Below are 25,152 nucleotides of genomic sequence, written 5' to 3'. Positions count from 1 at the left end.
AGCTATCAGAACCAAAAAACCTGTGTTTAGACAACTTGACTCTTGCTGTTAAATCTACTATAATTTCTGAATTAAAATCAAAATCATTTTTGGTTTTAACTTAGAAATACAGTGTACACATCACCTTAAGTGTGCACAAGTTGTGGAGGCGTGTGTGTGTGTGTGTGGGTGTGTGTGCTTGTTCATTTCCAATGTGAGTCAGTGTGAGGTGGAAGTTATGATTAGAGCAGAGCGTGCCGCAGCTGCAGACAACTTCCTCTCCTCGCACCTCTTTATCTCTGGTAAATTAATTAGCTTGGCAGCTCCCTTTAACACACAGCTGTGCGAAACTGTGGAATGTTCTGCTAATATTTAAAAACCTGTGTTTTTTACACAGATTGAAAAGAATCTGCAGTAAGGTCAGCTTCGTACTGACAAACTCTGTATTAGCAGCTTGCTGCTCTCTGTGATTTACAGCGATTAAGTCCACTTATTGTGACGGCGACATTTTTCAAGTGGCCGCTCGCCGGAGCAAATCGAACACCAAAAATACAATGAACAAGAGCTCCAGCCTTCTTAACAAGATTTGTGGTTTTGTTTAGCGCGTTATAAAAACCATTCATCCACTCGCAAGACGGGCAAAATCGTTCAAGGCACTGGGTTAATAGCTGTCTTTAATATCATTGACTCTCCGCCACCTCCAGGTCAGTGAGTGATGGGTGGCAGCAGGTGAGAAGTGAACCTGTTCAATATTTAACCCACTTTTAAAGCAGCTGCCAGCAAGGCCAGCCGCTTCTGTTTTGACAGGCTAATGAATCTGGGCCCAGTTCACGACATGTTTCATTCAAACTACAAAAAAAAAAAAAAAAAAAAAAATTAAAAAAGAGAGATCATTTTGGGGCTGAATGTTAGAATTTATACAGTTGGTGGTAATTGGACTTCCTGGGCCATTGATAAAATGTAAATGTCCAAATTAATCTTAAAAGCGACCAGAGATGGGAGAACCACTCAAAGTCCAGCAACAGAGCAACCTGCTGTGATTTCAAGTTTTTGCTGCAGTGCTCCGACTAATTATGTGAAATATTAATGCAGCAGTGAGAGTTTAATGTGGTTAAAGCCCATTTCCCAGAAGAATCTTTTTCGAGTTTAGAACAAATCAATTCAATAAAGCCCAGGTGAAATTTCAACATCCAGAAACTCTGGGAACATTTTTACAGTATTTTGCAAAATTATTCATACCCATTGAAAATGTTCCACATATTCACAGTTTTTGAAAATTAGTTTTCCAGACAGCTGTGTTGGGCATAACATGGAATTTATGGATTTTAAAGGAAAAAGTTTGCATTAATCTAATACATTATTCTAATTTTCTGAGACACAAAATTTTGGGTTTCCATATAAGCATCCAAATTACAATAAATAAAGGCTTGAAATTCTTCACCTCTATGTATTATACGAGTTTCACTTTCTGAAAAACATTTTTTAACAATATTCAAATTTATTGAGATACACCTGTATGTTACCTACTGATTTGCGTATCAGTGTTTGAACATTTGCAAATTTCCGAGTGTGGCTCTGTGATTGTAGCCAAGTTTCTCTCATAGCCCTCCAGACGAGTAAAAAGAAGCTAAAAGCAGACTCACCTATCACAGACACACAGCCCAGTGGGGCAATAAGTGATGCTGGGGCAAAACCATAGGCTGCAAAGTTCCCCAGTTCCCCGACGCCCATCAGGACGACACCAGACCACCACATCCCAGACGTGTAATACGGCTTGGAGGCACGCTGAGCCTGACGGACATGGGCGTATTTCTGCCACAAGGAAAAAAGGGTGGGGGGAGGAGGGAACCATCATTTAAAGTGATTTAAACCTGAGAGCTACACAGCATGCAAAACTACACACAACAGTTTCTCAGTCTCACTCAGGCTTAAGAAAAAAGGAAATGTAATTAAATAAACAATACAGGATCAGATCTGATGTAATGTGACTGTTAACACACCATAACACCCTCTGCTGATTAGAAATGTATCCAGGCAGAAGCATGACGCCAATTAGGCAAGTCAGTGAAGTGGGACTTTACAGTTCTAATGACGCGAACGCACGCTACGCTGAACAATCATTAATAAATCTGGTTTTGGAAGCTTCCACTGCCTAATGATGACAAACGAGCAACCTCTTCAAAAACATTTGTAATCTTAACACCTCCGTCCTGTTCCTAAAAACCACACAAACTTCTGCACATCAGCCTGCTATCATTGCTAATCAGAGAGCAGCTCAGCATGAGAGGCGCCATGCAGGTTCGATCGAAGTTACATAGCAAGAGAAAAACACCAGGGTATGGAATAAGTAATGTTTCTGGACTCCAGTCAGCACAACAGGTTAAGGGTGTGTGTGCGTGTGTGTGTGTGTGTGTGTGTGTGCTTGATGAACACCATTTACAGCCAATTTAGTAATCAATTAATCATTAACTAGAGTACATAGACTCAAAAAGGGTTGAAAGAACAACGTCTTTAAAGCACTTAAGTCAATACTGTAAGTATATATATATATATACACAAAGATTTAAATTTAAGATAAAAATATAATCTAAGTATGTTCTACCCAGATCTCCTCACTTGGCAATTTTAGCTGCACCTGGTTCAAATTCAATTTTTTTTAAACTCCTACTCAGCATTTTTTGCTATCTAATTATTAATCGGTTATTCCAAAAATAAATTGACACATCAGTCCAGAGATGCATTTGATAAGTAAAGCAGAAAGCCCTGAGTTTTTACATACTGATTTGACAGTTTTTCCAACCTTTGCCACACACGTCAAGCGTTCACTAAGGAAATGCTGTGTTATTGTACTATAGGCAATAAAATGTTTATTTTCTTATTTATTTATATTTTTGCATGATTACATCTTTTTATGTGTTTCTAATATTGTTTAAAAAAGCTTAAGTGGTGAAGAAAAGTCTCAGAATGTGCCATTTGCTTTTATCCGATCAATCATCAGAATAATCGATATACTAACCGATTACTAAAATAATCGTTAGGTGCAGCCCTACTATAGTTATATCATAAACACGTTCCAACTGTGCATCACTTCTTAACTGGTAAAAATCTGTTAGTTGCACAGATAAATGGCATGTATGTTGATTTAAAATAAAAACAGGCCAGCAGCTTTTCTGCTGCTCAGACCCTGAGAGGAGATACACGGTCAGTGCCTCAGGGAAGGTTTACAAAAATCCTCGCGAAAACAGAGTAAACTATCAGAGGAAAGACGGTTGGGCGAGATAAACCTTCAGAGGTGCTGCGTTACTGCTGTCGGCTGGCGCTCCGTACCTGTATGTTGAGTGAAACGCTGATGAGGACATTCCCACATATGGAGATGATGATTCCCAGGAGATAGTTCTGTGCAAACAAAGAGCGAACAGGCAGAAGATTAGGCAACGCTCCATTTGCCAAACAATGCCAAACAGCCCATAATACTCCCTGCAAGTCTCATCTCCAGCTGTCACATGTGTCGTTTCCATGACAACCACAGAGAGCGTCTTTCCACTGGTATTCTGTTCAGAGGCATTAATGTGCAAACCTCCTGTAGAGCCCAGGCCGCTGATGTTTAATAACATTAAAATCTTTATTCTCAGACTGTACACACACAAACACACACAAGTCAGTGTTCTCAAAGAAGCACGAAACACACACAAAAACACAAACACACCTCACATCCGTAGTTTTCCCATGATATCCGACACCTTAGATGGAGGTTAGTGAACTCTTTAGTACTTTAACACTTGTGGTCAAAACACTGATTCAGGACTTTTTAAGAGCCCGAAAGAAGTAAAAAGTATTGTAGAACCGAAACATATTTAACTGAACTTAACGAAATGGCAAAAGGTTTAAAACTTATCAGAAATGTATAACAGCATATTAGAGCCACTGTAGACAGACAGAGAAAAAAAAAGTAAATAAAAAAATACTCAGGCATTTTGAACTTAATCTCAGAAATTTTCTAGAAAAATGTGGGAATTGTTTTGACTTTTGCAACTCAAATATTTCCATGTTTTTTCTAGAAATTTCCTGAAATTAATCTCAAAGTTCTGAGAATTTCCACGCAAATTTTTGACTTTTCAAACTCATAAATGTCCTTGCTTTTTCTAGAGAGTTACTCTCTTTTTTTCTAGCTAGAGCACCCCTAATGTTCAGTGTAGAAATTTGACCTAAAAGCTATGGGTTTTTTTTAAGTCCTGATCTGTGCCTGCATTTTTTGCACTTCCTTTACTTTGCTGTTCAACAAGCACAAAAAAAATTAGAATAATTTGTTGTGGAATATAAATAACAGGCTTAAGAAATCAGAAATATATAGTGATTTTTATATTATAATGCTCTTTAACATTTTTCCCTATGGACCAATTTTACTACGAAAGCAATTTGCTGTTGCAGTTACATTTGAACACCTCTACCGATGATGCCATTACATTTATATTATTCATTCAGGATAATCTGTTTTCTATTCAACAGACCAAATGGAACATAATTCCTTAAGGCTGTTTCATTAAAACGTATTAATGGGAAAAAGCTTAGGAAATGACGACTATTTGATGAACATAGAAACGTTTAAGAGAAGCAGTAAAAATGACTTTTCTGAAAACCTCCATCTATCTGTGGCTTACTGAGCCAGCCCAGAATTCATTCATAAACGAAAAAGAACATGTTGTGCTACATTTCTCACATCCCTGGAAAAATAGCTGCCAGGTGGAAAAACAGTTTCAGGTCATAAATGTACCGCTGGGTGTGGGAGGACAAACTTTATAAAGGAATCATAGGAATCCAAACAGCTTGGGGGTGGAACCTGAATGATGGAAACTAGAAATGGGAACCCAATCAGAGCAAATATGAGGAATAAAACATAAGTATACGAAAGGGAGCAGGGGAGGAGATGCAGAGAAGAAAACAGATTAAGAAGATTAAAAATGAAGGAGAGGAGAATGTCAATGTTCAGGTTCAGTGGTCCACTGGGCTAATAAGACAACCGCAATGTCAGTGTGACTCTGCTAAGGCAACATTTTCTTCCAGAAGACACAAAACCTGAACTACCTTCTGGGAACATAACAGACTAATCACTGCTGCTTGGTCAAAGCTGCTACTACACATTGTTTTGAGTTTTTGTCATTTCACATTTGTTACTGACTGGGTAGAAGCCCTTCATTTGTGTCAACACCAACTTACTGCCATTCAACATTTAAATACCCAAATTTCACTTTGAAATAGGGTTGATTAATTGCGAATAATCAGTGATTGAAATGATCTTCAGTGAATTTAGTAACTGATTAATTGTTAACTGGAGTTTACAGGCCCTCCCAAAAACCCGATCACTTGTTGAAAGAGCGCCACAGTCAGAGCTGTAATTAAACCAAAACTATACAAAATATACAGAAAATAAACAGAATTATTTGCTATTTTATACAGTTTCAATATTGTATCAAGTTAACTGTAAACTATTTAATATTGCAGTCCAACAAAAATATTACAATGACATTTGTAAGGCACTTCTATCCATTGTGTGTAAGCTGTGTACATAAGGAAAACAAATAAGTCACTCCAGAGGATCCAGCAGGAGGAATGAAACAAGGAGAGACTTAGCCGTTGCTTTCCCTAAAACTCCAAAGCCCATTTCTATTTGTTTCTGATTTACCTCCTCATTACACAACATAATTCCGTAAGTCCATTCAACATACATCGCTGTACAGTAAAACCACTGCTCTGTGTTGCATGAAAGTGCTTTTTATCTCCTTTGGAAGCCTGAACAATGATTTAAGCCCTATGGATTTATGGGTGATCTGAAATTCACATTCAGTCTTATCTTTCTCTGCTTCCATGATTTCAACCCCCTGCTCACTGCTTTCACTTTGGCACCATGTCTGATGATGAGCCCATTGGCCTGGAACATACCTGAGCTGGGATGATATATCACTAGAGCACAGCAAGATTTAGACATCAGTCTGTTTGTTTTTCTATATCGGCCCCAATGATTGCAGTGTGTGAGAGGGAAACAGGATTTCTTGGAGGAGGAGGTGGGGAGCAGATGGGCAGAGCGCTGATAAGATTCCTGAGGGACAAACACCAAGTCAAGGTAAATAGTGTCTGAGTGTGGGGAGGGGGGTGCAGCAGTTCATTCCCACGTTAAGCCAGAAAGACTGATAGACCAGGGTAAGGCTCAAATGATTAATCGTGATTAATCAAATATCGACATGATTGATTAATTGTGATTTAGTCATTATTAAACATAATAATCAGGATTAATCATTATAAACACAACCAGTTTGTTGTGATTATAATCGATTATTTCAATAATCAACTAATCTCGTCATTGATTGTCAACTGGACTATGATATTAAAACATGCCATTTGCTGAAAAAATAAACAAAAATGTAAACATTATACAGTCAAGATGAAAGTTTCTTTGTATATTAATGTGTTCCACCCAGAACTCTCTAAGTGGTATAGTTTTAGTTCATCTGGCTCAAATTCTATTAACAAAATCTCCTATTAAGAAGCTTTTGCTATCCAATTATTAATCAGTTCAGCCAAAAAAATATAATTAACAGATCAGCCCTACGCTATGTTGATGTTAAATCAAGGAGATGCATCCTTAGTGATCAAGTATTCACTAAATGAAGGCTGTTATTGGATTTTAGGCAAGAAAATGTTTAGTTTCCCAATTAAAAAACTGATTTCTTTATTTGTATCTTTTAATGTATTTGTAATATTGTACAAAAAGGCTTAAGTGGTTTTAAATGAAAAATATGTAGAATGTGTCAATCTGTATAAGATTAATCACCAATTAATCACCAGAGTAATCGATAAAATAATCAAGTAATTGATAGTATAATCGATTACTAAAATTAGCTGCAGCCCTAGATCAGGGTAGGATTTCAGTGTCTCTCCTGCTGATTTACAGGGAGATGTACGGCATCCTCCATCAAATGCACTCCGTTCACTAAATCAACATCAATAGCCTTGTCAGGCTTTCCAAGAGACTGCATGAGGGGTCTGAAGAGGCTGCCGGTTAATGCCAAGAGGAACCGGAGGGCAGAACGAGACCTCTGAAAGCATGAGCGCATGTGAGAAGGTGTTAGGGTAGTGGATGAACTGCCTGAGGATAGTTCATTTCACACACCTCACACTGGAGAAAGTAATTTAAAGTGTGAGCAGGGATTCATCTCACCTTCTACTGGATTCATTCCCATCATACCAAGCGTGCCAGCAAGCGGAATTCAACTAATTACAGCGAATTATGCTCTCCTTTGTTTATTTGTTGCCTGTCAATGAAGACGGGAGGTGTGCTTTTGGAGTACAGTCGGGAAAAGAGAGAGGGGGGTCTCAGCAGGAATCAAGCACCTCACTCAAACAGCGAAAGATTAATGCTCTACTCACTGAGGGAGACAAATTCGCATGAGAAAGTGGGAAAGAGAAAGCAAGCAGCGGAGGAAGACCAAGGGAGAGAGAGAAAGAGAGAGAGCTTTTTCCGTCACAGGAAGAGCAAACAAAGCAGCCGAGGCCGGTACACTGGGAGGATCTATTACTTAGCAAACATTACAAACTTTACACACAGAGAGCAGGAGACAGGACGCTACAAAGCTCTTTATGTTGGAGGGGTGTTTGCTTCCAAGCAGGAGCAAGTGGAGAAGATTTCAATGTTTTTATGCTCAGAATTGTGGAAAGGGAGTAGATTAAACACCTACAGAACAGGACAGATGAAGTAACAATACTGGATTAGCTAATCTGTTAAAAACACTCAGTTCTTGCAATATTTTGGTTTTGGTTTCCATTATATTTGAGCTTCCTCCACCATGGAGGCTCAAATATATACATACTGAAAACAATGACGGAGGATTATGTTGTCGTTCTTAAGACTTGGCCATAATTGGGTATTCCTACAGGATAATCATCCCAAACTGTTTTTGAATACATAAATAAAAGGCTAAGTCTTCATCTCAAATATGCTGGGCAATCTTTCAACTGTACTTAAAAGCTGGGTTTGCCTGAATGCATAATTTTGATCCTGTTTAGATTAGATCCACAATAAATTTAAACTTGTGTATCTTCTTCTTGTTTTTATTGCATTGCTAATGGGATGTACTGATTGTAGTTTTCTGGCCGATCACCAAAGTTTAAAATGCTTGATCTATCGATTCTAATTTTGGCTGATAATTTTTTAGTCTAATAGTCACCAAATATGATAAAAAAAATTTGCCAAGTTGGTAACAGTGGAGTGACCATTGTTAACCATGCATGTGCAGACATGATCTGGTGCAATCAGTCAGTCCTCTCTCACGGCAGAGCAAAAGGGAACAGCAGATGATTTTTAGACCTTAGCCTTAGGAGGTGGATAAGATTGGTTTCACATACAAGCAACGGACAATCACTGATCACCCAAAATGAAAATAAGATTGGGGTCAATTCATCAGTGCACTTCTAATTTCTAATAGCCCTAAATTAATGTGGCAGTGATGGTGGTTTTTGCACTGTAAACCACTCACTATGCTACAAATACGGTTCATAAAATACCAGAGTAAACTACTCAAAGCAGGACATTGTAACCCGTGCTTAGTTAAAAGTTAAAACGGCATCACATAAATATCCCAGTGGTCTTTTTACCTGGCACTTTGAAGTCATACTTACACAAACGTGAGCTGTGCTCCAACTCCAACAGGCCTGAAAATCAGGATTAAAGAAAAAGAAAAGAAGCTGAAAATGTGTTCACTTATGCTGGTTTTATTTACTTGTCCCAGAGGGGAAATTAGTTCTGTGATTTCCAAACTCAACTGCAGCCTGTGTCATCTAAATTAGATCACACACATGTTAAAATAAAGCTGGATTCAATTATCTTCTACTTAACCTGAACCATGTTCATAAAAATCTATGGATTAAACAAGAACAACATTTATGATGAGAAACTGCCATTCAGTCATCCTGGGCTTGAATATTATATAAATTCTTGACATTTAGCCATGTCCATGAACCATTAAAACTCACTTTTTCAAATATTAATACATATAAGCACAAATTAGTCGCATTTGTAACTTTGTTGCCAAGGTCTGGAAGAACACCCAAATCTTCCCTGCTGAGATATAGAGAAATTGTTTAGGATGTTCAACGAGACTGAAGTTTGCCATGAACTGAAAACTGCTGAAATTGTTCACAACAAAAGTGTTTTTACATCATTATGGACTGACATGGTGGCAGATGACTACATAGAGAAGTCAAATGCCTTCTGGGTGAAATGATAATGGACCTTTGACTGAAAATAGGAGTTAATGCCGACTGATCATATTACGCTAACCCAGTTGTCAGATGTAAGGATAAGACGAGACTGTGGAAAAAAAGTCTGATAAGATACAAAGCAGAGCCAGTTCAACTTTATAATCCTCCAGCATCTATCTAATGAAAGAAATATGTTACTGTGGTAACAACACTTTCGCTTTGATCTAAATGCTAAATGCATTTGGACAGCTACCGTGTTACAGGATAAGGAGAGTTGCCCGACACACATTTACAGCCTGTCCTCATGTTGAAGCTGCCTAGTTAAAGGCCCCTCGAGTCTTCAATCTGAGCCTAGTTATCTTGGTGTATCAACTTGTATGAGGAATAAAAAATGATCCAAAAAGGGGGATTCTTGACTGAAACCATGGTGTGAAAAAGACTAAAAACTTCAAATGAAAAGTCAAAGTGGATCTTTTAAACCCAAGAGTCTAAAAAATTAAACAAACTATCAAGCACAGTGACATTAGCAGCATGCAATATTTTGTGGTATTGAGATAATAAATATTATGATAAAAATACTATTTATTACTTATTTTTTGGGAATCTTTGGCTCTCCATGGAAACTCATTCATAGCAACACAAACTTTAATATTGTTCTTGAAAAACATTCCCATGACTTACTTAAAGAAGTTTGCTTTATGTCACCAAATTGGACACAGTGACTTAATTTAATCATATTTTCAAATGTGTTGATATTTATTGACGCTTTAGTGGGGGGGGAGAAGAGCAAAAAGAGCATTCATAAGTGAAATTTATCATGACAATGATAAATCTAAATTCTTATCATGATGATAAATGTTTCACAATAAATGATAAACGGTACAATAGATGTCCACCTTTACTACTAAGTGGGTGGTTGAATGTAAAACTGTACAGGATCGAGGCAGATGAGAGGATCGGATCCCACTCCATGCTATGACACTGACCAACAGTAAGACGGACAGACCAACAGACAGACTTGGAGACAGCATGGCCTTTTGTGTCAAAAGACAATAGGCAACTGTCCCTCTATGGGATGGCCTGATCTTTTTCATTGCTGCTAAGTGCTGAGGACACGAAGAAGCACGTAGGATGAAAGAGTCAAATCAAAGAATGAAGGGGAAGTAATGACATGCAAGCTCTTGATAGTCATCGCTGGTTTTGATAATTGTAAGAAATTATGCACCAACATTCCTGGTGGACTCGGAAAATATATTTTTTCCTCAGACTCTGAAAACATTTAACTCCCAACTACATGTTTACTAAGCAGGGCTTTTTATCAAAATCAAGACACTGAACTAATAACCAGTAGAGACATCAGCCAGAAGCATAAACAATGGCTATTCTTAGAAACTTAAATGAATTACAGCTCCAAATATGTAGGGCAATTTGATAATCAAAATGTATTTTGTGCTTTGGGGGCAAATAAATGTGCAAACGGTCCACGAAGTGGCTGTTAAATCTGAATAGATTTAGCAAGATGGAAACTTTTGCATATTGACTGGCAGAGAATTGGGGTATGTAAAAGTGAACTCTTAAAGTTGCTTGAAGCATTGAAGCCGATATTAATGCAAAACATAAAGAGTTATGAAACGGAGTGAGACAGACAGATATTGTCCCCTGGTAGTTAGGGATGTTCCATGGGATGGTGGGTAGCTGGGACCATTAGGCAGCTGTTCAGGACTTCATACAGTAGATCTATTCTCTAACATCCCACCCAAGAGCCATTACTCATTACTCACGCCTCTCTCTTTCCTCCTCTGCCACTCTTTCTCTTTCTCTCCCTGGCCCCTGCTGGTAATGTCACCCAGAGGAAACATGCCAATAAAAGAAAGAAACACTTTGCAGAGGAAAATGAGCATCAGGAGAATGTGCCTCAGCGAAAAGGGCAAGAGGACATTTAGGCGGGCAAAAACACACACAGTGGGACATTAGCAAACACACATCATCTACCACAGACGAACAGAAAAGGCTGCATATCTGAATATCAGATCTGATTGAAAAGGCAGATTGAGAGAGTCTGCAAGTCACATTTCGGGAGACTAAAAAAAGGCTTTCGGCAAAATGTTTAGTCACAATCACTTTAAAAGGTAGTTGAAAAGGTTTCCAACAGCAGTAGATCTCTGCCCTGTCAGTTTCCTGGTTCACAACACTCTTCATTACACCAAAAGCTTCAGAAGCAAAGGTTGTGTTTTAGATAATAAAAAAGTCGTCAAATTATTGAAATTTCTTTACAAAAGTATACACCAACAAAACACAGTTTTAGACAGCTAGGGTGTCCATTAGCAACAGCTGCTTAAGCATTAAAAGAGCACAGCTTACAAGGAGCATTTAGCATTAGTGCTAAAGTCAGACTATTAAAAATGAAGTAACTAACATTATTTGAAACCATTAAAAAGTCAAGAGTATTATTCAAAGATTGCATGGTGGCAGCTAATGCCTAAAAGCAAAGAAACATTTTTTGGGGGAATTTGAGTGTAAAATTTTCACAGGTTTCAATGTAAACTCAGTGATGATATGACACTACACACATACTGGAATCAACTTAAACTTATTTTAATGCTATACCAGAAGGAACTGTTGTATCCAACATTTTGGTTAAACACCTGATAGCCTCTGCTGATCATGATGCACGAGAAATTGAGAACACTTCCACATTTTAGCTATAGTCTAATCCTAATGTTTAGTCAAGATGATTTATCAAATATGATAACCAAGGATAGCAGAATTAGATTTACTGAATTAATGGTAACTGACATTTAAAAACCAAAATGCATGTTTAGACTTCTCTAAGTCTAAGACTTTTGTTAAATAGACAGGAAAGAGAAGCGAAAGACTTGCAGCAAAGGGCCCGAGACCGGGAATTGAACCCGGGACAACTGCGTCGAGGACAACAGCCTCACAATCACACATTACGGTGTGTGCGCGCGCCACCAACTGAGAAATACTCCGCCCGATTTAGGAAATTTTAATAACCAATATTTAAGACGCTCCAAAAAACTGAACCGGGAATGATGCTGTGTTGTCTAACGAGATGGATGGGTTGAATGTGTTGAGGTGGGCGGCTGATATCTTAAACCTTTAAAGTTGTAAATTTAATTGGTAAGAACCTGTATCTGTGAGACAAAGTCGGCTTTTAACAGTATAACGACTTTCATTCAAAGAGGCCCCAACACATTAAGTCAACAAAGTTAAGTCTAAACTTAAAGCGCACGAACACGCGATAATAAGATGACTGCATTAATTCCAGATAATTCATCACCATGCTCAGTCGTTTCATTTTTCCAACTCACCTGGAGTGGATTTTGAACAATCTGCGCTCGCAGAGCTTCGGCGGAAATTAAAGGAACAGTCGCGTTAAAATCACTTGAATTCTCCATTTTTCTCCCTTATCATGTAACAAGGAAATGTTCCCCCCGTTAGAACTGCCGCTCCCATCCCATATTTATCTCGCTAAACGACCCCCAAAGCATCCCACGTCCGGAGTCGCTCCAGTCGAAACTCAAGAGGAGAAGTTCACCTCTGATGTCAACCCGGATCAGGAGTTTGTGATGGGTTCAAGTGCGGCTGGGAAAATTGAATTCTCATACGCAAAACCACAAACAAGACGCGATGATTGCAATTTCTGGATCAAATTGTCACGTCTTCATTCTTACGGAAAATGCAGAAGAATTTTGTGTGCATAATAAAATATTTTTAACCATAGCAGCACAATTATTGTTTTTAAATGTTTCGGTATCAATAAATTTGACATAAGCCCATAGAAAATTACGACAGGTGGCGGGGTTGGCGCATATCACCTCCAAGAACGAGAAATGAGCAAAAATAACAGCATACTGTGCAAGTTGCTGTTTTGTGTTTTGCATAGTGCTTGCCTGGATGTAAGGTTATTGATCAGACCATGTTGGACGGAGATGACCAGAATGTTAAGGAGTTACTAAAAACCCGGATTCACCCAGATTCTATTATGTTGTGATCAGTGCGGTTTTTAACTTCCCTTTTAAGGTCGGATGAAGCAGTTTTATTGGCAGAAGTTTGTAACACTGAGGTTGAAAAGGAAAGTGAATTTCATTTTCTGTTTGGCACATCAGCCGAACCTCCCGGGTTGTTGGAACAGTGCGTTGTGGAAACTGTAAAGAAGCATTGATAATCTAAGGAAACAAACATCAAGGCCTTCATAGCACTACTTTGATTTGTGGCTTTAGTAAAATTTCAATATTGTTTCCATTCGGTTCTATAAAACCTCTTAAATGTGCATTCAGTTTTCCAACAAGCAGACAGAACAACATTTTTTATGGAACAGTTGCGGTGGATAAGGACATCATTTGCTTCCCTTATCCAATAACTTGTAAAACCACCATTAGCAATAATAACCCTCAGTAGTTATTTTTCATTGCCGTAACATTCACATACTCTACTTCCAACAAATTCAGGCTGCTTGAGGTATGATAAACACATTTTGGCCCGCACTGCCCACACATATAGCTTTCAACATCCATTTGAATAAAGTGACTCCTGTTTTTTAAAGGGGCAGTGTCATGTAAAATCAACTCTTTTAAGCTTTACATCGTGTTATAATTTTATTTCTTCATCAAAACACATACATGGAGTGTTGCCTTGATTTGTGGCTGAGCAATGTGCAAAAATAACAGCATACTGTGCATAGGTTATTGATCTCATACATGATTGAGAAACCCTTTAATCTCCATGGCAACAGTTCAGCTGTGCAAAACGCCTGGGTGGACCTAGCCCCGCCTTCGAGGACAAAACTCCTCCTCGGAGCTACGGTTTCCGAGCTTCCGCCTCACAGAGCAGCCGTTTCCCATGACTCCTACCCAGATCCTTCAGACTAGCCACCAACAATTAGCAAACACCTGGTGGAACTGCACATCTACTGAGCTCATTTTAGGAGCCACTTCTCAGTGCAATACTGGTAGAAACGTTGGTAAAGGGTTAACAGAGGAGCCATACTGTGATAACTTCCTGAAGATGGAGTTTCAGAAAGAGTAGTTACTTGATTATCATGCAAAATGGCACTACATGCCTGGAAAACACATAATACATTTAAAGCTCGGGAAGTCCTAGCTAAACCTGTTCCATCTGCTGGGCACATTCAGGACAGCAGGGAAATCAAAGAGACACACATCAGTTGCCCGTGCAGTCCAGGCAGCAGAAAATGATTCAAATGAGCTACAGTGTTTCCCACTTGTTGCTAAACTGGTAATGATCTCAATGACACACTAGCAGGTGTGTCATTGTGGATGAGTATACATATTCATGTCCCTCTTTCCTTTTGGGAAGCTCATCATCAGCTACATGGATGACAAAACAAGAAGAGGCGATTATAACAAATGAGGCTGCGCAGATCGATTCAGGTGATAATATCTGTTCTGCGTTCAGAATGGGTCCAGCTGCGGCTGCTGGTCAAAGGGATGGCCAGGGAAACGCCGTTGTTTGTCTTTCATGGGTTTTCATTGATCCCAGCTTTGAATAAAGGAATGATGAATGCGATTCATCTTCTATGTGACTGTGTTTTTCATATAAAATTCAGATCTGGTCTGTTGCAGTCTGCTACCCATATTTTCACTAAATTGTTGTTTGATTACAAACTACCACTTCTTTTGCCATGAACATCAAAGTGAATAAGTATTTTTTGTTTAGTAAAAGCTGATTAAAAACTACATTAATTCAGAAATTCTCAATCATTTTGAGTTTGTGTTTCAGTAAGTGCTGTTCCCCTGGTTGGTGTGCAGCCATGACACAAAGCCTCATGTGAATAATATTGAAATAGACAATATCTGTCATTTCACAATACTTAATCAGGATCAATCACTTATGCCTGTGTAAAATAGTTTCTATGAACATATTTTTATTATTATTATTATTATTATTATTATTATTATTATTATTATTATTATTATTATTATTATTATTTGACTTTTTCAGCTATTTAAAAATATATTGTAGCTGTTTGAATTATTCAGATGCAAAATTGACAAGTGGCCAACAGGACCTTGGCAGGGTCTTCCAGACTCTACAAATAACCCAGAGCAATGCAAATAATTTAGTTTGGATTTTTTTTAGTAAAAAAAAAAAGGAGGAATTTTGACGTTTCCCACAATTCAATATTTCACCTGAGGGAGAGAAACTGTCAGAACAATCGGAGCTTTCTGCAGGAACATCTGGCTTGTAGAAACACAGCAGATCAACACCGATCTGACAGCCAAACATGCATCAAGCTGACACAAATACAGAAATCAATTGAAAAAAAACTTTGCATTGCAAGTGTTTCTTCTTTCTTCTTTTTCTTTTTATAGATTTCTGCCTGTTGCATAAGTTATGTTTCCAATTTTTTCATGGTGACGCCTCAATATTTGTAAGTAGACGACACATTCAAACAGAAACCAGCATAACGTCTCACTTCCCATTGAATTCTCATAATGACCAAGAATGTTTCAGAAACGTTAAGCTATGATTAGGTCTGATGAAAGTGTTAGATTAGGGAGGACACAACAGCTTTATATTTGTCAAACTGAATCTGTGAATCCCTTCTGACTGTTACATGAGGCCATCAAGTGAGGAAGATTCTAGTCCCATCAGGATGATGAATCCAGCTGTTCTGTGACAAACAGAGGTTTGCTAGATATAGAAATAACTTCACTGTCATCTGTTCAGAAAAGAAGACTGGGCAACTAAATTTGTACTCCATGAGCTTCTTCAACACCATTTAAAAATCACGCAAATTAAGAATCATAAATAAAAAACAACAACAAAAAACCCCAGTTTCATCATATGCATTAAAAATTACACAAAAACCTCCATCATATTGAGTTTAAAAGCCTGATAACCTGGGGATAAAAATGTGTTTTTTAACACTGTTACCTGGTCAGGGAGAAAGTTTGGAAAATGTTTAAAGCAAAGTTAAGTTAAAATACAAAATCTTCAGCTTTAAACGGGATTGAAAAATAAAACTAATAAGAAATGTCTAAGAAATGCCCTCTTAAACCAGACAATGAGAACATTAATCAGAAAACCTTATTTAAAAAAAACAACCAAATTATTTCTGTTTATTTGCATCTTTTAATGGATTTATTGTGTAAAAACAGCTTATGTTGTTAAATGTTTTCCAACATTTTTGCCAGATTATCATTTAGAAGTACCTCATATAATCTGCATAATGAGCCATCTTAAAAATCTGATTAATTGATTAATCATCAGAATAATAGATAGATTAATTGATCAGTAAAATAGTCTAAGTTGCAGCTCTTCTTAGTACCACATGCAGGGCAGTGGATGATTATTTTATTTTTATTGTTTTTGTTGTTCTGTTTTTTGTTTTTTATGGACCATATTTGTGGCTGAATAAATATGATTGTTTGATTGATTAGTAGAGTGGTGAACTAAATGGGAAAAATATATCAAAATACTTGGCTGAGCCACTTTAGGGGATCACCATGCTTTCAGGATTGTAATATTGTTTCATTTTGAAGAGTATATACCATGTCTTTATTCAACATCTTGGAAATGTTTGTGCTACAGATACATTTAACCGGCTTTAGGCTAAAATATTGCATCTCTACAGTTTTAAATTGCTTTTTTTTGTTTCTTCCTTTCTGTAACACCTGTACTCAAGCTTAGCCTGCATGAAACTCGAGTTACCAGGCACAGAGTCTGTGGTACTTATGTCTTTTCACGCAGCAGATGTGGCTTTCACAGCTCTGAAACGTCGGCATGTTGAGCAGGATCTGTGACTGAAGTCCTCCCCCACCCAAACAACACCACACTGAGCCTCCAGTTAAAGTAATTAACTCACCTTTTACTGCTCTTTTAGACGAAACAGAGCAATAATTGGGTATTATCTTCTTCTTTTTTTAATTGTTGCAAGTGCTGCACCTGTCTAAAAGCATTTGCCTTCCTCCACTCATTAATTCAGCTTTTTTTCTCCCCTCTTTCAATTCCTCATCCAGCTGTAAGTCGAATTGTTGCTGCTTTAAATTTCGATGTCAAAGCACATTTGATTCATGTCAAGCATGTAAACCTTAGTTAAAAGGCGGATTTATTATTTCAATATGTTCGGAGTATAATTGTTGTCGTTGAAAGTAACACTGGGAGTGAAGCGGCTCCTCCAGCTCCCATCTGTATTCATTCTGCACTCGGTCCTGACTGAGTCAGCCAGCTTTCTCTGCCATAATAATCAAAACCCATTTGATGTGATTACTGTGGCGTGAAGCGGAAGAACCAAGACGGCTGAAAGCACATTTTATTCCATATGTCAGAATAACAGGAGTAAATAGATTCCACCTTTTTATTATTTCTACAAATTTCCAGCAGCCTGCTGGTTTGTCCGTCAGAGCTGCTCTCTGGGTGACAGCTGAAGGCTTCAGTGAGACTTCAGATGACGCTGACGTTTTCAGCCACGAATGAGGTCAACACGTTGTTGAACCTTCACCTCTTATGGAGAAAGCCCTGAAGAGATGAGATACACTGGGCTGGGCAAAACATTTTTTTTTCTTTCACAGTTATATGGTACTGTCAGTGTTGATTTTACAGTTAAAAATGGTGCAGAAGTCAATGTTCTACTATGAAAGAAAAATGTTTTAAATGGGCAGTATATGTCTTTCATTTCATGGCTCAATCAAGTAACTATGTTCATTTCAGTTGTTAAAAACAACTGAAATATAGCATGTTTTTTCAGTTGTTAAAAACATGCTATATACATATATGTATGTATATATATATATACATATATATATATATTGAAATTGGGTCTCTGTCTTTTTTTTTTTTTTTTTTTAAACTCCTTTTGTGTCTAAAATTCCACCTTCAGGAAGTTCTCACAACATGGCTCCTCTATTAACCATTTAACAACATTTTTGCCAGATTACTATTTAGAAGTAGCTCATATAATGAGGTCAATAGATGTGTAGTTCCATGAGGGGTTTGCTAATTGCTTCTAGCTAGTCTGAAGGAGCTGAGTTGGGGAGAGCTGCTCTGTGTTGGAGAAGCTCAGAAGTTTGGAAAATACAGCTCAAAGGAGGAGCTGCACCTCAAAGGGGGGCTAGGCCCACCCAGGAGTTTTGCACAGCTAAATGGTTGCCATGGAGATGAAAGGGTTTCTCAAATATGTATGTAAGAATTAAGGCAACACTCAAGGTATGAACTGTTAACATTATAACATAATGTGAAGCTCAAAAAAGTTGATTTTACATAATACTGCCTTAACTTATGGGGGGAAAAGTTTTATTTTCCTAAAACGAACAGGAAAATAGTCTATAAAATGAATGTACAATGTAAAATGTATAAACTGCAGTTTTCACCAATTAATTTATTTACAAGAACTAGTAAATATACTGATTTCTTTTCTTTCTTTTTTTGCAATGTAAGAGTAAGGAATAGAAGATTTTTGTGAGGGGAAACAGAAGATGGTGTGCTCCATGTTAAAGATAGTTAAACACAGCAAAGAAAGAAAGTGAGAGACAAAGTTTGGTGTGATAGAGGTAAAACACACACACTGAAAGATTTACTCGGCAAAAATAACTCCTACACACTTTCGCCTGAGCCCGCACTCGAGGATTTAAGAGAAAGAGAACTGAGCAGCAGTCTTATATTTTTGTCTCAGTGTAACTTTCTCCATTTTCTGGTCTCTGCCACCTTACTTTCACCATCCTCTATTTATGTATTCTCTCTGCTCAGTGCCTAAAATAATCCCACTAAAAGTTTAAAGAATATGGACCTCTGGAGGAATAAATGGTACATCATATACTGGTATGACTATTGAATATGACATGCAAACATCAAGTCTTCTAACCTTGAAATCTCAGTTTGTTATTGAGAGCATTTTGTTACATTATGTGTATTTTATTGGAATTTCATGTGACAGATTAAGAAAAAAGTAGAGCTTGATTATGAAATGGAAGGAAAATTATGTTTTTTTAAAAATATATATCTACGTATTGTTTGATAAATACATTAGTAAACTTTGGAAAGTGCATTTCTATGTTATGGAAAGCAGGAAGAAGGCCAAAGTTGCATGAAATCCACATGAAGTCCTTTCTTTAAAGCCAATTTGAACAAAACTTCTCTGGGCCAAAACTGAACCTTTCTTATTTTCCTAGGAAAATAGCATTCTCAGGGTCACCCATTACAACGCCACAGCATCAGCAGGGACAAAGAAGCTGGTCAGAGTTGAGAAGCTGACAGATTTAACTAAATCCAGCCAATCCCAGAAGAAATTATTAATATTATTATCTTTAAAGGTTGACTTTTAAAAGCCTAAGTGGGGCCTGGGTTGGTGAATAAGCCATTAGTTAGAAGTCAATGGTTTTCTTTTAAAAGCAGCATTCAGGTTTTATGCACCACAAATCTGGGACAAATTTGCACCACAAATCACCACAAAACGTCCAGAAAACGGAAAAACAGCCGAAACACTCAGTTCCTTTTAATCCAGGCTAGACTCCCACCTGTTTAGAGTTGCATTTGATGCATAAGAACTATAATATTGATCAACATATTTGATGTATATTTTCTTGATGATGGCTTTTGATAAAATATAATGTGTATTGCTTATTTCATAATTCACAACTGATGTTTTTATGCTATAAAGCACTTTGAACTGCCTTGTTGCTGATGTGTGCACTCCAAATAAACTTGACTTTGAATCCAACATTGTTGTTTAAATTGTCCCTGTTCAAATACATTTGAAATAGATTTAAGAACACTGTGACTGTCAAAGACTTGAACCTTGTGTTGAAGTTCACTTTCCGGCAAGAGAACAACACTAAACATGGATCCAAAAATAATGTGCTGGGCCAGTCAAAGTTTTTTTTCCCCCCCCAAAATCCAATTGATAATATGTTATAAGATCTAAATCACAGCTGTTTACAGATGTTCTCTATCCAGGCTGATGGAGCTTGGTGGTGTGCAGCCCTGCAAATATCACCTGGCAACACTGAGACAAACTGGACAACAACAACATGCACTCATAGGCTGAGACCCGAGGTCAACTTAGAAACCAGGGCATCTTTGGAGAAGCTAGGATGCAAGATGAGAACTCTGAGACTCCTTGTACTCTAGCGCACCACTGACAACAAAAACTTTACAGATATTTTCTGTCCAAGGACAAAATGTCCTAGTGGAGAAAATGTAAAATCCAGCTCTAACTAGTACTTTTATTTAGTAGTTTTCCATTTGAACTCGAATTGTTTATGTCCCCATGAGGATTTATGAAGTAACTTCAGATAAATCTAAATTGTGTTGCCTAGAAACAGGTAACCAGTTTCCTCTTTGTTTAATAACTTCAAATTAAATCCACTGACAATTTCAATGGCTGTGGTTCATGTTTGCCTCATCACCATCACGCTGGAAGAGACTGAGCCAAAAAGAAAATGAATCAGCCGGGCTGAAATATTTAAATTACTCAAGCAAAAATTATGGCTTTAAAATGTTATTCTCAGTTTCTACAAATCTCAGACCAACTTGTATATTTCTAGGTCTGTCACAAACCTCCATAGATTTTCATTTTGAGTTGAGTTGAAGCTGAGGATTCTGACTGCAGCTCATGCTTGGTGGACAAAACGTTTGTTTCTGCTTTTCTGCTGTTGTGTTGGCAGAGATGAACCACAGAAAGGAAACGCTGACAGTCATGTTCTGCCTCCATTCACAATGGGCTTCCTGCAAGTCTCCATCAAGAGATAAAATAAGTGAATGAAAGCTTGCCAAGCATGTGCAGCATATTAATGGCTTTGATTTGAAACGTAGGAGCCACTGCACTGAGAGAGAAAAAAGGCTCTGATTGCTCATTTTTCTCACCAAAGACCTCCTCCCTTCCATTCATGAAAAGTGCCACGTTTCACACAGTCTGATGTACTGTAGCATTTTAAACCATCTGTTCTGACTTTGAAAAAAACAAAAACAAAAAAAAAAAAATATATATATATATATAACAAATATATATGTATATATATATATATCTATATATATATATACATCAGCACACCTACAGGTGAAACTATATGTTCACATTGACTAGAAACAAACACATAACCTTTTGTTTCTCCCCATCTGACATCTACTTAAGATCAAATTAATCTTCTTCTGTTTTAAATCAGTTAAAATTGCCAAAACAATTAAATTGTTTTAAGTCTTAGAACAGGAAAGAGAATTTTACAGAATTTTGTATTAGTCTTTTTAAAGTCAGAGATTTACATACACTAATGTTATTTTTTGTTTAATTTTAAGAGACTAGTAGTTTCAGTACTACTGATTAAAAGTAAACTTATTGATGAAGATTCAACACTTTTCAGTCAAATCTATGCTATCGTGAAACCCTGATGTCAGTGCTTCCAAATTTAGACACATGCCATGTCACATGAAAGAGTAAAATAGCTGCGTGAATGCTATGCTAACAAGTGAAGTGCTAATGTCAACAAACCACCACCATGTTTGAAAACCTGTGTGCTGTTTTTACTGAAATGTTGTTCACCAGATGTAACAGGACGCACAAAAGGATCCCAAAAATCAGATTATTTTAGCTATCATTTCTTTTTACTGACAGCTGTACTGAATAGCTTAATAATCTTTAATCATTGTCAATCAAAGTTTGACCCATTGGGCAAAAAAGCAAAAGCAAAGGTTCACTGTAACAAATTTTCTTGTTAATTTGCTTTCATTGATAATCTCCTGGATGAGATGAGATTGCTCAAAGCTAGCACGCCGTGACAAGGCAAAGCAGAAAAATATCACTGGATAAGTTTCCTTGGAGAAAGCCTTTGCTTGCAACAGATCTACAGAGACTTTGGCAATGAGGTTTGAGGAATAGTTCCTCCTCCACAAAGAGGCGCATTAATCTCAACCATGTGGGAGAGGAATGAATCAAACGCAGCGTGTTTCCACGGAGCGCAGAAAGTGAAGGCCACAGCCTGTTGGCTCAAACAGTCACAAACAAACACACACATAAGTCAGACAAAGACCTGATAGCGTGTGTTAACTTCTTCACCCACACTAATGACATCTGAGGAGGTGTGTTAATATGTCATCAGCCTCTATTTATGTTCACCTGAATTACATGAGGAGACGCAGACATAACTTCCACTCGCTCTCTATATGTTGACAACTGAAGGCCATTGAAGAGAGTGAAAATCCTGCTGGAAAATATATTGAATGACAAAAAAGGACATTTATATAAGATTACAAACTAATAAGTCACACAAATAAGAATAATTCAAAGGCATAAGTTGTGTGTGTGTGTGTGTGTGTGCGTGTGTGTGCGTGTGTGTGTGTGTGTGTGTGTGTGTGTGTATGAGAGTGTGTGTTGAAGTTCTGTCACAGCCTTTCATGATAAGAATGCTCAAAGCAGCTGATCACATCCCAGCTTCCAGGATGAAGAATGATTGCAGCTGCAGGGCTCCGATCTGTTAGGGCCATTTACAAGCTCTTGTTAACTTACAATTGTGCAGAGAGAGAGAGAAAAAGAAACGTTATGAATTATTAATGCACTTGCTGCCTGGGAGTAAAAAAATCGCAAAAAAGGAAGATCTTAAACTCTTCCAGCACAGCCTCCAACTCATGTTTGTTTCCAAGCAAGCTTGTAACAAAATACAGCCAGGAGAAAATTGCTTCCAATGATCCTTAATGTATTCTCAAATGAAACTAAGGCCTGAAGACTTAAAGAAAATGGCCAGTAAATGACACCATCCGGATAAGAGTGGAGGGGGCAGGAGGACTGCTGTGGGCTTTTATTATATGTCCTCAGAAGTTTGTCCTGGTTTGAAAATGTTTGTTTCCTTTAGACGCTCAAACTTCTCTCACGAGCGCCGCCTGAGAGTTTAGACCGAGTGTTTGTGAATATGTGTGAATGAAAGTGGGTCAAAGAAAAACTGGTCAGGATGTTTAAGAACTACTCAAGAGCCTCGCCTTCCACAAACTAGAAGCTGGAATATGCACTGAAAGAAAAAAAAATTATTTGAACAAACCTAGAAAATAATGTAATTTGTTACAGGTAATTTTATTAGTTTTGTTCCAGCTATAATTCTAAAATCGGAATTGTAGCTCGAGCAAACCTTTTCAAGCCATCATCAAACTAAAACCACCCAACACCTCAGTCCAGCCCATGAATGGAGGTTGTGTTTATTCTGGACTTCTGTGTCCAGAATAAACTTGTGGACATGAGATTCTGAACTGCCGTCTTAATCCAGGGAGTGAGTTAAAAGTGGGGTCGTACTTTGATCAATTTTGTAGCGTTCTACACATACACTTGATCATGAAACAAAGGCTTTTGATGAGGTAGAATAAGTAATTATTCATGTTCAATAATTAAATTCTGTTCACACTTGGAGGGGAATTTGGTACATTTAGGAAGTTCTTTGCCTAAATGAATTCCTCTGCTTGGTGCAACTACAGCTGAACCTCTAAAGCTGTGATCTCTGGGTAGTTTTACTGCATCTGAATTATTATTATTATTATTATTATTATTATTATTATTGATAAAAATGGGGGGAAAAAACAACTAAATAAAGTGATTAACAATTTTAGAAACTCACATTCTGTCTTGTTTGACTGACTGGTCAAACATCTCTCATACGTTGGTCATAGGAAACTGCATTTATGTAGAATATGTAGAATATATTTTTTTGTGGAAATTCAATTCTTCCAACACTTCTTTTTCAAAGACACTTTCTAGGTGAATAATTCTAGGAAAAGTGTCTTGGCTTCGTTGTTTTCCCTGATGCTAGCTTCCGCATGTGTCCGTTTGTGTTGGGGCGTTTTTAATAGCAGCAGCAGTCTGCAGTGTGAGCCGCATCGAGCTGTGTAAGAGAAAACCTTCAGTCCTTGATCCATGAAAGCCAGGCCGCTCTGCAAGGCCACCTCTTTAGCCCTGGCTTTGTGTTCAGCATACAGAGGCTGTTAATGATGCTGCTGCTGCTGGAATAGCAGCTGCATCCGGTGGAGGTGAGAACATGTTCCTTTCTTCTCTTTTCAACTCAATAATTTCCACGTTTTTAAAGGAAGAACTGCGAAGCAGAATCTGAACAGCTTGGTGTGGTCAGTTCTTGAAACACCCTGAATGTAAATGTGATGATGGGTTAATGCATCCTGGAAAATGGAGTTTGAGGAGGGGGGGAGATAATCAACTAGCAGCAGAAATGTACCTTGGGAAATATTTGTTCTCTTTAAACTTTTCCACATTTTTGTAAGTTGCAACTACAAACTACAATCTATGTAGATGATTCTGTGTTAATCATTTGCCAAGTAACCAACAAGCTGCAGCTGTACTGTCACTGTGTCACACTGTGTGTGAGACAGAAGCATGAAGTGCCGTGATTTGCCAAGAGCTGACATAAATTGCGTGTGTGTGTGGGTATGCACGCGCGTGTGTGTGTGTGTTGGGGGGGGGGAACTGATTTCACATCAGTTCGAAAAGCTAATGAATAGATTCATAAATACAAAAACGAAGGACATTATATCCATTAATTTCAATTTGTTTTAGCTAGATTCAGGGTCGGCACAAGGCAATGCGAGCTAAGTGGCTGCTAAGGGCCCCCACGCCACCAGGGGCCCCCCAAGAGCACCAAACTAGCATGATAGACAAATATAGATATATTTTAAACAACACTGAACATTGCAAACTAAATGCTATTGCACATAGAAAAACAATTTATGTATTTAAAAAAAAAATACTTAATCTATTCCTGTTTTGGCTGCTGCCACTGTAGGGGAAAAATAAGTTATTAAATTTAGTGTTTATCAGCTGATATTACTCTTAGTTTTTTTTTTTTAATTGCACACTTAAATACTACTCTGCATTTCAAAATCCAAATGATTTTTTTAATTTTTTTACTTCATTTCTTGTGTAAGCTTAAAATAAATAGTCGTAATAGCACTGGT

At 37.7% G+C, this 25,152-nt stretch overlaps 1 protein-coding gene across 1 annotated transcript; it reads right to left on the bottom strand.

The window, feature by feature from the left end:
- Nucleotides 1–1,593: 1,593 nt before the first annotated feature.
- Nucleotides 1,594–12,861, bottom strand: LOC106945721 (NIPA-like protein 2; the record flags this gene model as incomplete). Its single annotated transcript, XM_015029611.1, has 4 exons — nucleotides 12,564–12,861; nucleotides 8,650–8,682; nucleotides 3,307–3,375; nucleotides 1,594–1,791 (listed from the first exon to the last, which is right to left on the bottom strand). Coding segments are annotated over exons 1-4 (387 nt in total), but the record flags the coding sequence as incomplete, so codon positions are not given.
- Nucleotides 12,862–25,152: the final 12,291 nt, after the last annotated feature.

This window comes from Poecilia latipinna, unplaced genomic scaffold (genome assembly GCF_001443285.1).
Source record: "Poecilia latipinna isolate Pla-1442-1.1 unplaced genomic scaffold, P_latipinna-1.0 Scaffold158, whole genome shotgun sequence".
Classification (NCBI taxonomy): Eukaryota; Metazoa; Chordata; class Actinopteri; order Cyprinodontiformes; family Poeciliidae; genus Poecilia; species Poecilia latipinna.
The sequence above is the reverse complement of the archived record's forward strand: the minus strand, read 5'-3'. Positions and strand labels throughout refer to the sequence as shown.